Source organism: Mustelus asterias, chromosome 13, assembly GCF_964213995.1.
Source record: "Mustelus asterias chromosome 13, sMusAst1.hap1.1, whole genome shotgun sequence".
Taxonomy (NCBI): Eukaryota; Metazoa; Chordata; class Chondrichthyes; order Carcharhiniformes; family Triakidae; genus Mustelus; species Mustelus asterias.
Window position 1 is genome coordinate 22,226,411 of NC_135813.1, and position 15,969 is coordinate 22,242,379.

The 15,969-nt window shown below is 45.2% G+C and overlaps 1 protein-coding gene across 7 annotated transcripts in view; it reads right to left on the reverse strand.

Annotated features, from left to right (window-relative positions):
* Window positions 1-15,969, reverse strand: part of LOC144502502 (serine/threonine-protein kinase Nek6-like) — a 288,580-nt gene that overhangs the window by 114,779 nt on the left and 157,832 nt on the right. For all 7 annotated transcript variants that reach the window (XM_078226514.1, XM_078226509.1, XM_078226508.1 and 4 more), the window contains exons 3-4: window positions 10,395-10,535; window positions 7,923-7,985 (exon numbers count right to left, since the gene is read on the reverse strand). In XM_078226514.1, the coding sequence (XP_078082640.1) occupies window positions 7,923-7,985; window positions 10,395-10,535 (204 nt within the window). The remainder of the gene's footprint in view (window positions 1-7,922; window positions 7,986-10,394; window positions 10,536-15,969) is intronic.

Sequence of the window (15,969 nt, forward strand, 5' to 3'; positions counted from 1 at the left end):
CTTCCCTAAAGGACATTAGTGAACCAGATGGGTTTTTCCAGCAATTGGTAATGGTTTCATGGTCATCAATAGATTCTTAATCCCGGATATTTTTTATTGAATTCAAATTCCATTATCTGCCGTGGCGGGATTTGAACCTGGGTCCCTAGAACATTAGCTGAGTTTCATGGATTAATAGTCTAGCGATAATACCACTGAGCCATCACCATCACTTCTCCCTCAAATAGACCTAACATGGGAAACAAGAGAGAGAAGAAGCAGCCATGGAAGAGATCATACACCATTAATAAAGCGCTGTGTGTTTTTAACCAAAGTCTGTCCCGTGTATCACGTCTCCAATGCACATCACCCATCACTGACTTCCTGTGAGGTGGCTGGAGATGGCTGCCTTCTGTGCCTCCTCCATGGTGCCATCTCCATGGATCAGCCTTGCAGCTTTCCCGACTGACCACTGGACTGGTCAGTCCTGGGCTGCAGCAGAGCCACAGGTAGTTTGATGTCTTATCCGTAATGGGGCACTTCATAAAGTGCAGCATTCTGCCACACTGAATTTTCAGCTTGGATTATAAATTCAAGTTTCTGGAACGGGACTTGAACCCACAATCCTCTGACTCAGAGGAGTCGGCTCCCGATGAGCTAAGGGTGATACATATGATGCATTATGTATCACTCTCTCTCTGAATGAAAGTGCTGTTAGCATAGGGCAAACCTTAGGTTTAAGATGATTCACGAGTCAGCCATACAGTCAGAGGGGCCTGAAATTGATATGCATTGCACCAGTTCCTTCAGGTGGAGAGCAGGCATGAGGCACACTGACTTTACAGTGAGACTGCCTTTATTTAATCTGCACAGGCATTGATCCCATAAACAAGTAAAATAGCTGCTTAGCACTTCTTAAAGGACCCCGTCAAGATATCTTTCAGACTAACCCTGTGCAGGATTCTTTAGCACCCTAGACAACTTACCAACAAAAGATAAGATTAAAGAAAACAGTAAAATAACCCATCCTGTGGAGCCCAGAGAAACGGGAGTGCTTCCACCCTGAGTTTCTTTGCACTTTATTTAGGTCTACCTCTGCTCCCTTGACCCCAGCCTTGGCCGTGGGTGAAAGATGTTTGACGCCTGGCTTGAGGCTTGTTAGAGGCTGAAATTGACATTTGTCCTCCTACTTTCCTTCAAGCATCTCGATTCCTTTCATTTTCACTTACAGCATTGGGCATGCTCCCCACACAAGAGCAAAGGTGCCAAGTGATTGTTTCAATAACCGCAAGCTGGAAATTCAGGTTATTGCTCCCCCACCTTGCAATCCTCCTGCATGACAAAATAAAATCCTCAATTGGGAAATTCTCAAGCTCACACTCTTCCTGCTGGTGTATGTAAAATTGGCATATGCACGGTTTGCGTTGCTGCACACACAATACAAGCACTGATTTCAAGGGGCACAGAAGATTGGAAAGCCCCCTGAGGCTCCCTCCTGTCCTTTGGTCATTTGAAACATAAGAAAGTAGGTGCAGGAGTAGGCCATTCGGCCCTTTGAGCCTGCACCACCATTCAACATGGCTGATCATGCACTCATATCCCACTCTCGCTTTCTCTCCATACCCCTTGATCCCTTCAGCCGCAAGGACCACACCTGGCTCCCTGCCTTTCCTTCTCCACATTAGTTGACTTTAATTTAATTGTGAAGCCTTCCCTCTTTAGTTAGTGTCTGCTGTCTGTGACTCGGATCACTGGTTGCTGCAAGAAAGCTGACCATTTGAAGTGAGCAGCTATACAATGAGTTTCGGAAGTCTTCACTTCTGCCAATGCTCGGGCACACTGGGGTAGATCCACACACCCCTCCAGGTATCAAGCATGCCAGCTGCACCATAAAGATGACAGGCATTTATCTGCTTCATACAAATAGCCCCTACCTACAGAATTTGGTTGTTTTCTGAAATAATTGCTCAAAGGCCGGTGTCCCTTCCCCGGATTCCCTTTATTTACAAATTCTATTCCACCCCTAAGAGTGCTTCAGGTACAAAGTCAGAATCCATAGAGCCAGTATACCTGACACTCCCATATTTACATACAGGTGAGGCTCCCTGATTGGGCAGGCAATTATGACCTCAATCAGGGAGCTCATACTCCAAGAGGCCAACCTCATGGATCTTGTTGAAGTCATTACAATTCCAGGAGCACAATTGGCCAGTAGGCACAAGTTCTGACATGGTGGTGGCGGTACTTGCAGACTTTTAGAGTCTGGGTTATCACCAGCTCCCGGGTGGTCAACAGTCCATTAGAGACAAAAGCAAGTGCTTGCTGCTGACAGCACACATTGATACTTTTCATGCCACTGGGTAGACTGGTCACTCAGACCAGCAATGTGGCATCTACATCAAGAGTAAATATGGAATGTCATTGCCATTGAGAATCTTCACCCACCTGAAATTGGAACCAAGACTTGTGAACAATCACAAGATTGTGGTACAGATGAGAAATGTAGGATGGGTTCCATGATGCCAACAAAACTTACAGTATTGTACTGGTCAACCTCTGTTTCAGATAGTTCTTTCTCATTAAAGGGGCATTAGATCTGTTAATTGGTGTGCACGTTTCAATATTGAATCCCACACACCTGAAGTTGAATCCCAGCTCCTGCCCTCTCCTTTCCATAGCTGGCTGACTGTCTCACAAAGGTACTTCTTTCTTACCCTGGAAGATGTATGAGTTTAAAATGTTGATGTGTTGTATGCTATTAACACTGAAGGATTGGAAGAAGTGGTAATTGCAAAACTACTCCTTTGAAACTGCATTAAAATGTTGAGATTAGTTTTCCCCCTGTGGCCTAATGGTATAGGTTACTAAACTGATAAACCAGCAACCTAGGGCAACGCTTTGGGATTCCAGGTTCAAATCTCGCCATGGTAGATGGTTAAATTTGAATTCCAAGCTAAAAGCAAACACTGCCCTGATGCACGCTACTTTTTAGTTGGTACTGTGGCTTAGTTGGTTATAGTATAGTTCTAGTATAAAAAAAGGCAGATCATGAGTTCAAATCTCAGCAATGCCTCAGTCAATTTGGTTGACGCATGGACTTAAAATCAAAATCATTTAAGAGCAGTATTGGAAGAGCATGATTTACCAAATTACACAACAGAATCTCGAGTGTCCTGTGCTGGTAATTGGGCCAGAAACTGAGCTGAGAGTGTGTGAGGAATCCTTCCCCACCATTCAAAGTTACTGTTGTTTTTTTTTGATGAAATTATGTATGATCCTGAAATCCATTCCTCAATTTGGGGCTTGTTTCTAAAGTCAATAAAGAAAAAATTGAAGTCTTGTTGAAAATGTTGAGGTGAGCGGCATTTGCATTCTCACAGGCCTAAGTTCTAAATCCATCTCAATCCTCCAATATAAAATGCTAATGGAGCCAGCAACTTTGAAAATGTGAATGAAGTTTTTCTGTGGGTTATCACAATTACAAATCATAGTTCCTCAATCCTATTATAGCCCACAAACAACAGCCCATCATCCAAATGGAATTTCAAGTTGGACACAAGCGACTTACAGACTTTAAATCATGAGCTCTTTGTGTCTGATTCCACCCTCACCAACTTGGTACAGCCTGAGGTCGAAGGGAAACATTTATTCCCATGTGGCCCCTCCGTGTCTGAGTCCAAGATCTTATTCATTTCATGGAGCTATATGAGTATTCAACTCCTGGGTTTATTTGGTTCAGTTCCAGTTCAGAAAGGAATGGGGTGGGGGGGATGGGGTGCAGTTCCTGGAACAGGAACTAAAGCATCGCTTCATGGATTTCATAGAACACTGGATGTAAACACAGTTCTAATTTAATCTACAGATGCACCATAGAAAGCATTCTTTCTGGTTGCATCACAGCTTGGTATGGCTCCTGCTCTGCCCAAGACCGCAAGGAACTACAAAAGGTCGTGAATGCAGCCCAATCCATCACGCAAACCAGTCTCCTATTCATTGACTCTGTCTACACTTCCCGCTGCCTCGGCAAAGCAGCCAGCATAATTAAGGATCCCACGCACCCTGGACATTCTCTCTTCCACCTTCACCCGTCGGGAAAAAGATACAAAAGTCTGAGGCCACATACCAACCAACTCAAGAACAGTCTTCCTAGCTGCTGTCAGACTTTTGAATGGACCTACCCTGCATTAAGTTGATCTTTCTCTACACCCTAGCTATGACTGTAACACTACAGTCTGCACTCTCTTGTTTCCTTCTCTATGAACGGTATGTTTTGTCTGCATAGCGCGCAAGAAACAATACTTTTCACTACATGTTAATACAAGTGACAATAACAAATCAAATCAAATCAAAAATCAAATCTGGGTGATCAAAGTACCTGTTGTGTAAATTGATTTACAGAACACAAGGGCCATCTGGTATAAAGGTCACATTAATGTTGAGTTCATCCAACCTTCCAGCAGTTACATCTGGTTGGACGTTTAGCTGAGCATTGTGGAGATTATCCCCTTCCGTTTCCTCCCCTCCACAGGTACCAACATCTTGCCAGTATACAGAACCTAGCTGCCCTTTAGTATCTCACACAAGAACACTGTCCAATACTGCTCAACTGTTTGATTTGATTTGATTCATTATTGTCAAATAGAGTCATAGAGGCTTACAGCATGGAAACAGGCCCTTCTGCCCAACTTGTCCATGCCGCCCAGTTTTTACCACTAAGCTAATTGCAGGGCCACTTGCTTCACTGGGATGCTCAGTACAGAGCAGGGGGTTCAAACTGCAGCCTTAAAGTCTATACGGTTTAGCAAGTCACAGGATAGTTTCATAATGATATTTAGTGTGACCTACAACTCCAGCCCTCCCTGTTGCCTTGGGCTGTGGGGAATAGAGATCTCTATCAGGCTGGGAACATGAAATGTCCTGATGGGTATCTTTTGCTCTTTTCTGCTGCGCGGTAAATTTCGATGCATGAATAAGGCAGGTCAGTTAATACATCCTGGCACATGGACTAAACTGAACCAGGGTATCCCTAACCAGAAACCCTGGGATCATTCTGAAATGTGCAATCAATGCGATCCCTATGGACTGCAAAGGCAACCGGATAGATGTAAAGCTCACAGTGTGACTGCGACAGCAGGTACTGAACACTGAAGCATAACCTTCGCTTGATAGTTCCTCCTCAACGCAATGCACCAGTTCTCATCTGAAAGACTCAAGGTGACCGGCTCCCATCGTAATCCTGGAACTGGTTATGGAAGCTGTTTATAAATGATAATTTACATTTTCTTTTTGTTTATCCATCTCTCTCATAAGGAATAGCAAACTCCTCCTCCACGCTTCTTGCTCATTCTGATCAGGTCCTCATTTCAGGGTTAAAAAGTCCAAAATGCCCATTCTTGGCATGTTTCGGAGCAAATATTCCCAAATGATGCTTCCCACACAAGGATACAGGTCATAACGGACAGAGAGTCAAGGGCCGAGGTAGATCATTTTACAGCACACAGTGGGAGCAGGGCATCAGAATCTGGCACAGCGGTTGGCACTGCTGCCTCACAGTGCCAGGGGCCCGGGTTTGATTTCCGGCTTGGGTCACTGTCGGTGCGGAGGCTGCACATTCACCCCATGTCTGCGTGGGTTTCTTCCGGGTGCTCCGGTTTCCTCCCACAGTCCGAAAGATGCGCAAGTTAGGTGCATTGCTAAATTCTCCCTCGGTGTACCCAAACAGGTCCCGGAGTGTGGCGACTAGGGGATTTTCACAGTAACTTCATTGCAGTGTCATGTAAGCCTACTTGTGACACTAATAAATAAACTCTGATCCTTAAAAATATTGCATTGCTATAGCACCTTCTGCAGTCTCAGGACAACCCAAAACGCTTCATAACTAATGACTTAGAATTGAAATCTAACCACTGGAAACCAACAGAAGATTAATGCACAAGAATTGGCCTCATCACCAGCAATCGACCAGTTAGTGTGTGTTTGATAGAGGGAGAAAAATTGGTCAGCTGAGGTTCAATGGCATGGATGTTTTTACAGCCACCTGAACGGCAGGGATAGCAACAGTGATCGAATGTTTCGTCACATGACTTGCCCCTGCACTCCAGCCATTTGTCGGCCAACACATCCATCTGGTGATGGTCTGCCTTCCGAAGCAAAAAGAAACTTTACCTCATGGATGGTGTTTAAATGTCAGCCAAAAAGTTATCTCTTTTCATTTTCAATATCTTGTAAAGAAAAACATTCGAATAAAATTTTAAGAAACTATATTTTTGAATGTCCCAATGGTTTTTCTCCAGGGCGGCACACAGCAGGGATTGGCCTTCAATTTCTGGAAACTCTAGACCAATCAGGCTGGCAACCTGGCCAGGGAGATAGGGCTATTGTGGTTTATTGTTGACTGGAAGGGTATTCAGTGTAAGCTGAGGTGGAAGATCGGGAGAGCAGGCTGGCCACCTGTTACACACATTTTGTTTTTTTATTCATTCGTGGGACATGGGCGTCGCTGGCTGGCCAGCATTTATTGCCCATCCCTAGTTCCCCTTGGAAAGCAGTTGAAAGTCAATCACATTGCTGTGGCTCTGGAGTCACATGTGGACCAGGCCAGGTAAGGACGGCAAATTTCCTTCCCTAAAGGACATTAGTGAACAGACGTGTTTTTACGACAATGATTTCGTGGTCATCGTAAGAAGTCTCACAACACCAGGTTAAAGTCCAACGGGTTTATTTGGAATCACAAGTTTTCAGAGACACACCTGATGAAGGAGCAGTGCTCCGAAGGCCTGTGATTCCAAATAAACCTGTTGGACTGGTTTTCTAAGACTTTTTACTGTGCCTACCCCAGTCCAACGCCAGCATCTCACACCATGGTCATCGGTAGATTTTTAATTCCAGATTTAAAAAAAAATTGAATTCAAATTCTACTATCTGCCACGGCAGGATTCGAACCCAGGTCCCCAGGACATTAGTTGAGTTTCTGGATTGATAGTCTAATGATAATACCACTGGGCCATCGCTTCCCAAGGCATCCTTCCCATTTTGTCTTCTCTTGAATGGAAGGCTGACCTGGGGCACCTGCCAGTTTTCCAACCCTGTCAAAAGTGGAAGCGACCTTTAACACAACATGGCACGACTTGAGTGTGAGACAAGATGACGAGCTTGTGTCCTTGGAGAGCGGTTTGACGACTCAGAGGAGAGAGTGCGACCAACGGGGAACTGATTGAGATGGCGTAGTTGATGAAGAGATCTTGGATTTTTTTTTCTCTAATAATCACACATGATAATCGACTGGCGTAACAGTTAAGCAGCTTGGCCCAGGCGGCTTTCATCAACATGTTGGGAGTCCCAGATGGTAGTGGGACACTTGAAGCTGCCAACATATGTGAAAGGAATTTCACCAGCTCTCAGCCAGCCTGCTAAATGAAGTGTACCACTTTGGGGAACAGACTGGCACCCCATCTGTCCCACAGTGAGTTTCCTATCAGCCGACTTTCACAGCTGCATTCCTGTTAAAAGTTGAAGGAAGTTTGCAGCATGTGCTTCCAGCTCAGGGAAATCTGCAGAAAGTTGTTTTGTTAGGCCCATTAACACCCAGCAACACAGCCTTCGGTCCACTGAGGCTGGAATATCTCATTTAATTTTAGTAAACAGTTGAGACAAAGGTGGGGCAATGTTAATGAAAAATGCGACTGGATTATTAACCTGTGCACATTTATGGGTTGATGAATGAAAGCCAATAAAATTGAACTGGTTCACAAATGACCTTTAGAGAATGAAAGTCGTTTTCCACTGAGGTTCCCCCTAACACTGAAATCCTGCACCAATTGAGTAATTAACTGTTGTCCAGAACCTGATAAAATGGACTATTATCAACTACGTCCGTGTATCCAGCAGGCTAAAGGTAAAAATTCCAGGTATCTGGTTACAATTCCAGAATCTTAACGCGTTACCTTTAAAAGATCAATCTCATTGATGCAGTCCTGCCTTGCTTTAGCATCCATCATTTCAAATACCTGGAAAAGACAATCAAAAATAAATCTAATCTGATAAAAATAGTCAGCATCTAAGCAACATAGCAGTCAGCTAATCTAATCAGAGGCCACTTACTGTCATTGGTGAATTTTAGGAAGTTGCCCAGCAACTCTAAGGCATGTGACTGCCAGACAGATCAGCTGCCACTCCCTGGAGGCATCTGGGGAGAGGGAGGGGAGGGGGGGGACAGCTTCATGGGGGCAGTCTCCCTGCTTGCAGCCCTGGGGGCCATCAGAGACACAGGCTTCATGGTCCAAAAAAGGGTGAGGGGACAGGCAGGCATCAAAGGCAGCTCGAGAGGCCCCAACAATCCCCCCCACCCTGCACCCACTGAGGAGTTTCTCCTCCTCTCCATGGGGCATACCACCATCAGTCATTCCAAAGACGTGCGGGTTAGGTTGATTGGCCATAGTAAATTGTCCCTTAGCGTCAGGGGGATTAGCAAGGTAAATATGTGGGGTTACGAGGATAGAACCTGGGTGGGATTGTTGTTGGTGCAGACTCGATGGGCCGAATGGCCTCCTTCCGCACTGTAGGGGTTTTATGATTCCAACTTGTAATTTCCAAATATCTGTCCGGGGCACCTCCGCTATGAGGTACCCTGAGGCTGCCAACTTTCCTCAGCGGAGTCCACCTCTCCCGCTCCTCTGATTGGACTGTCAGCATCAGGAGCCTGCCGGCCATCTTTAACTGGTCAGTGGTTCCGCAGGCACCAATTAGAGGCCGTCGCTGATAAAATCACTGAGCGAGTCCTGCGTTAGGCAAGTGTGGGCTTGGGATTTGCCTTTCGCCCTCGTCAGGATCCCGAAGTCCATGGCAAAATTCAGCCCAGCGTTTTTATTGTTTAAAATATAAAGTTTATTTATTAGTGTCCCAAGTATGCTTACATTAACACTGCAATGAAGTTACTGTGAGAATCCCCCAGTTGCCACACTCTGGTGCCTGTTGGGTCGACTGAGGGAGAATTATGCATGGCCAATGCACCTAACCAGCACGTCTTTCAGACTGTGGGAGGAAACCGGAGCACCCGGAGGAAACCCACGCAGACGCAGGGAGAATGTGCAAACTCCACACAGTGACCCAAACTGGGAATTGAATTCGGGTCCCTGGCGCTTTGAGGCAGCAGTGCCAACCACTGTGCAAGATGCAGGGTGTGTGACATTTTTGTGGTGTCTGCCTCATCACATGTTATCAAATATATTAAAGTCCCTGTTTAGAAGCATTGGTGTGATATTACGTTCAAAGCCTCTCAGAGGGCTGCTGCTGACAGCGCAGAGAGGATTTGGACTGCTGAAGTGAACTGAAATTCGTAGGTTATGATGACTGGTGATTCCTGGCTCGTGAGGTATTTGTGACGTGATGTCAGACATTGATCTAAAATTTAAAGTGGGAATTGTAATATCACCTCCAGTGCCCCCTCACCAAGTGCAAGAAATACCTTCCCTACCCCCAATCTCCCATGAGTTTTGTTGGCAATAGTGGCAGTAGCACGGTGAACACAATCTGAGTGTGGTTTAACAAAATATAATCAAACTGTTTGCAACTATGCAAACAAAATGCTCTGTTGATTGCACTAGTTGTTGGTGTATCTTCACACCTATACTGTTTTTTTACCCTTTTGGGGAAGCGGTGGAAGGATTTCCGAGCTGATTATCAGCCCATTGACCCGTATTGAATGTTCCTTCCATGGCCAACGAGTTCTGGTGTTGGACTTGAATCTGGAGCTTCTGGTCCAGAGGTAGGGGGTGCTACCAATGCACCACAAGAGCATTAGTGCATAACAGACATGTCCTGGGGGTAAGAGATGTATGGAAGTACGTTCCATTTTTCTTCAAACTTCTGGAGTACAGGTAAATTTGCCAAGTGTTAGTTGTGCAATGCAGTAGTCAGAGAATAATAGAATCTACAGTGCAGAAGGAGGCCATTTGGCCATTGAGCCTGCACTGACAACAATCCCAGGTCCTATCCCTGCAACCCCATATATTTATCCTCCTAATCCCCCTGACACTAAGGGACAATTTAGCATGGCCAATCCACCTAACCCGCACATCTTTGAACTGTGGGAGGAAACCAAAGCACCCGGAGGAAACCCACGCAGGCTCGGGGAGAATATGCAAACTCCACACAGACAGTGACCCGAGGCCGGAATTGAACCCGGGTGTCTGGCACTGTGAGTCAGCAGTACTAACCACTGTGCCACCGTGCCGCCCCCGTCGTAAATCCATTTCTAACAAAAAACAATTATTGTTATACAGGGAGGAAATCTCGCTTCCATATTGGACAGCCCTTGACTGCCGCGTTACCTCATAGAAGTTAACCGGTTGCTTTATAACACTGAAAGCAGCGAATATTAATGAAATGTTAAGGCGCTTTACGGCAAATTCTCTTACCTGGACTTTTTTCAATGCCACTGCTTTTCCATTATGAAGATAAGTTGCTCGATAGACTTCACTGAACTGCCCCCGGCCTATTTTCTTCTCTATCTGGAAATCCGCCAATCTGCTATGATAGGTGTATGATGGGGTATGCCTCTGTTTAAAAGAAGAAAGCAAGTTCTCATCATCATCTGATCCACCAACGAAGCGACTACCTAAGAAATCATGATGAATAAACATTTTCAAACTCACGGTTGTACTCAGGTTGTGGTTTGTGAACCATTTCAGAGAGAGTCTGATTGAAGCTTCACCAGTGCAACTATTTAACTATTAAAACGATAAGGTGCTCCCAGTATGGCTCAGTTAAGGAGCACACTTCTCATTGTGGAATTCAATTGTATCTAAAAGGTACTCTGTCCATACCGAGTTTGCTCATGTCAGCTGTGGATAGTATAAAGGGGCGGCACGGTAGCACAGTGGTTAGCACTGCTGCTTCACAGCTCCAGGGTCCCGGGTTCGATTCCCGGCTCGGGTCACTGTCTGTGTGGAGTCTGCACATTCTCCTCGTGTCTGCGTGGGTTTCCTCCGGGTGCTCCGGTTTCCTCCCACAGTCCAAACATGTGTGGGTTAGGTTGATTGGCCAGGTTAAAAATTGCCCCTTAGAGTTCTGAGATGCGTAGGTTAGCGGGATTAGCGGGTAAATATGTGGGGGTAGGGCCTGGGTGGGATTGTGGTTGGTGCAGACTCGATGGGCCGAATGGCCTCCTTCTGCACTGTAGTGTTTCTATGATTTCTAAAGACAGTACAATACACAGCACCGGGCTATACTGGGTGGGTCTTGCTCATGCATGCTATTGCATAATACATGGCTCATCAAATTAGTAACAGATTCACGAGCAGGTTTAGGCCGCTGTTGGAAGAATAGGTAAAGGTAGAAAACTGTATGCAAGTCAAATTTAAAGCAATGGGAACAATTAAAGGGAATTGTCACAATGAAAAACCTTCAGAAAGCCTCCCCCAGGCCTCGATCAATCAGGAGGCATTGCCAAGGCTGATGGAGCAGCAGATTATAGGGAAGGAGAGTCTATGTGCAGCTGGTGGCAGAGCAGCTGGGCACACAGTACCCTGTTTGATGGCTGCTGGAGGTATAACTGAACACGCTGCTTACAAAGGTTGTCCTTTGGTGGCAGTCCACAGCAGCACCTCCCTAACTGCACGTGTCTGGGAGTGGGTGACTGGCTGTGTCAGCCCTGTGTTGTCTGTAGCAGATGTCACAGTTCAGTATCAAGTCTTTCTGCTGATCCTGATCCAATGCCATAGTCATTGTCAGACATTTTTAAATATGCTGACTATATTTTGCGGGATGTGGCCAAACCAGAATTGCTGCCTTATTTGACATAACGCTGCCTAAAGCATGGTAAGCTCTGATTGGAGGTCACGGAAGTCTGCACTATCAGGTCTATGTTCAGAGTTGGAGCCTTCACACACACACACACACACACACACACTGATCAACTGCCAACATCAGTGCTGCGTTCTTCTGTTTTTTTTTATTCATTTATGGGATATGCACGTCGCTGGCTGGGCCAGCATTTATTGCCCATCCCTAACCGCCCTCCATTTCAGAGGGCATTTGAGAGTCAACCACATTGCTGTGGATCTGCTGTCACATTTAGGCCTGCAGATTTGCTTCCTTAAAGGGCAGTAGTGAACCACATGGGTTTTTACCACAATCGTTTCATGGCCATCATTAGACTTTTAAATTCAAAATCTTCATTGAATTCAAATATCACCATCTTCCAATGGTGGGATTTGAACCCGGATCTCGAGATCTTGCCCAAGGTCTCGGGATTACTAATCCAGTGACAATACCACTACACCACCGCCTCCCCTTCAAGTATCAGTAAAACAGACTAGGAATGGTTTAAAGTCCATTTGAATTAATCTTCTTTGGTCCATTAAACTTTCTTCCACGCAAAACACAGCAACCCGCGGTAGCCATTTATCTGAAGAATTATTTGATGTGGTCTGCATTCAGTGTGAAGGCCATTAAATGTCATATTGACATCATCGTACCACATATATATTGTTAGTGTATAAATAATGGTTTCTGTGTGTGTTTGACTGTTGGAAATATGGAACCATATAATGGGCAATGAACTGGCACATTAAAGGCCAATAAAACCAAGAAGATTGGTCCCATTGTCTTAAGAAGATTCTAGAGGGATTATTTTCTGATGTATGAGGAGCCCCACACACTGGGAAAGGCAGGCAGGTTATTTTCTGATCATGGATGTGCCACGTTCAGGGGCTCCTCACTGGAAGTGTGAAGATGGAAAACTGCCCCTCGCCATTTGGTTCGAAGCTGTTGACGATGGAAGTGGCAGACAATCTCCCACAGGACTTCCAATGAGGAATCCTAGCATGTTTCAGTATCCAGCTTCCAAAGATTGATGTGATGGCTAATTTTACATGGAGGCAAATGTCGGAGGATGTCTCATTTATTTATTTTTAACAGAGTAGCGAGATAAACAAAATCCCCTGGAGACTGATCGAGTGTGGTAGCATACGGAATTAAAAATAACCCCTCACTTCCGAGACCTAAAATAGCCTGATTGGTATTCATAAGGTGTCACTATGGAGGCATCCACTTGGAATGATTGTAGACAGTCAGAATGTACCTCACAGCCATGCCAAACAATCCATTCCAAACCGAAACCAAACTTGCTATTATCGCATGGTCGGTACAGATACCAGACAAAACAGTATTTAGAACAAGCAATCACACGTGGGATGAGAATCAAAGAATCATAGGATCATACAGCACAGAAGAAGCCCTTCGGCCCATCGAGTCTGCACCGACACATTAGAAACACCTGAACTCCCACCTAATCCCATCTGCCAGCACTTAGCCCATAGCCCTGAATGTTATGATGTGCTCATTCAGGTACTGTTTAAAGGATGTGAGGCAACCCGCCTCCACCACCCTCCCAGGCAGCGCATTCCAGACCCTCACCACCCTCTGGGTGAAGATGCTTTTCCTCACATCCCCCCTAAACCTCCTGCCCCTCATCTTAAACCTCTGCCCCCTCGTGACTGAAAGAACAAACAGTTTTCCGTCAGTCTGGATACCGTGGACTAAAAATCCACCTGCCCTGGATTTTTGGCACAGGGCTTGTGACGTGTGACCTGCTTGCTAAGCTCCCGTTGGAGGTGAGGCGGATAAATCAATGGAGCTCACCGGTGAATTGGTGTTTGGAAGCATCACAACCCTTGGTAGGTGCTGTTGGGAAATACGCCGCTGTGTGAAAGCTTTCTCAGTTGGGAAACCTCAAATAAAAGTAATGTTTGATGTGCTCCATAAACAATGTTAGTTATTGGAGTGGATTGTGTAAATCATAAATATAATTTGCACGATAAACATGACAGTTGTTGTTACGGTGATATATTTCACTGTACACTTGAGAATTTCAAACCTCAGTGGTTTCATCTTCTGCCTGTAATGTGGTTCCAGTAATAAATGAAATAAACATTCTATCACCTTAAAAGCAGACTCCTGTGATTTTGAAACCTCGGGTGGGTTATAAAATTGGCTAGCCCCCACAACCTGAATCCCCTACTCTTATCGAAATGAAATATAGTTGGATTTTCTGCCGATGATAATATCAGAAGGTTGGCATTTATTAATCACAGACTGACAATTACAATAACTTTGTATCGGTTTTTGTATCCCACAGCCTTTAGCCGCTGTGTAATATGACAGTTTATACCTTTCTACCTCCTGCACCGTGGCACAGAACAGCATAAATACAAGTGACCCAAGCCGAGTGCTAAGTGACCAAGTGGCAAGTTATTGGCCAGCCCACAGGATGAATATTTTTTCTCGGAATATCTCTCTCACCTTCTCGATAACGAAGCGTTATCAATGGAGGTAAGACATTTTGAAGCAAGGCGGATGATAACATTTTACTGGATCGATGTCAGTGAGTGGACGTAAGGGGCAATTTCACAAACAGATCCCAGTGAACAGATACAAAGTGTTAACTCTCACCGACATACTTGTGAAATGTGAAGGAAATTGTGCAAATTCAGACTCAGGCAACCAAAGGGAAAAACACTACCTCATGTAACGCTATCAGTATTCCACGTTTGTGTGCTTATTTATTGGAGTTTCAGCGCCAAATAATATTGAAGTTTTTTTTCAGGGATTATTCATAATGCAAAACTTACTCACAAAATATCAAGCGACCATAAGACCATAAGATACAGGAGCAGAATGTCAAGCCTGCTTCGCCATTCAAACATGGCTGACAAGTTTCTCAACCCCATTCTCCCACCTTTTCCCTGTGGTTAGCACTGCTGCCTCACAGCGTTAGGGATCCGGGTGCGATTCCCGGCTTGGGTCACGGTCTGTGTGGAGTTTGCATATTCCCCCCGTGTCTGCATGGGTTTCATCCGACTGCTTTGGTTTCCTCCCACAGTCCAAAGATATGCGGGTTAGGTGGATTGGCCATGGTAAATTTCCCCTTAATGTCAGGGGGACTAGCCAGGCCAAATGCATGAGGTTATGGAGATAGGGCCTGTGTGGGATTGTGGTCGGTGCAGACTCGATGGGCCGAATGGCCTCCTTCTGCACTGTAGGATTCTATGATTCCATGATTCAACCTTTGAACCCCTTACCAATCAAGAAACTATCTCAATAATAAAAGCAAAATACTGAAGATGTTGATTCTGAAATAAAAACAGAACATGCTGGAAAATCTCAGCAGGTCTAACAGCATCTGTGGGGAGAGAAGAGCCAATGTTTGGAGTCTAGGTGACCCTTTGTCAGAGCCTGAAACGTTGGCTCTACCCTCTCCCCACAAATGTTGTCAGACTTGCTGAGATTAACTATCTGGTCGGGATTTTATGGCCTCGCTCGGGCGAGACTGGAAATTCCCTCCCGAGGTCAACGGAGATTTCCCTTGTCGGCCGCTCACCCGTGTCGATTCCGTGGCGAGCGAGGTGCTAGCGTTCCGGCCTCTATCCCTGTCTTAGTCTCAATGACCAACATATGGATCAGGGACACAGCCGACAATCAATTATTCTGAATCTGATTTGGGAAAGTTCCAGATTGCCAAATGTTAGATTGATTTTGATTCAGTTTGGTTCTGAGCTCACAGATTGTACTTGGTTGCTTTGTATCACGAGATGAATCTATCAGCACCACTTCCACAACCTTAGGTTGGAGCCTTAGAATGTTTGCTCAGACACCTTTTTATTCTCTTTCTGCAATAATCTACAACATGATAATGTATTCTTGATCTTCTTCCATATACTTTGAGGTTAGAACTGCAAACTGCCACCTGACTGATCAATAGTGAAATCAAGTCAAAGATACATTGCAGCAATTACTGTTTGCCGGGAAGAGTTAACATTTCAAGGAGTGTAATGAATGTACACTAATCCTGGTGGGGGAGGGGGGGGGGGGCAGTTTCACATTGCTTGCTCCCTGCTGCCAGACAGCAAGTGTTTGTAAACCACTTACCTCAGTGATGGTGAGACTGAGCAAATGTTGCTTATCTCCCTTTTTCATTCAAACTGCAGTATC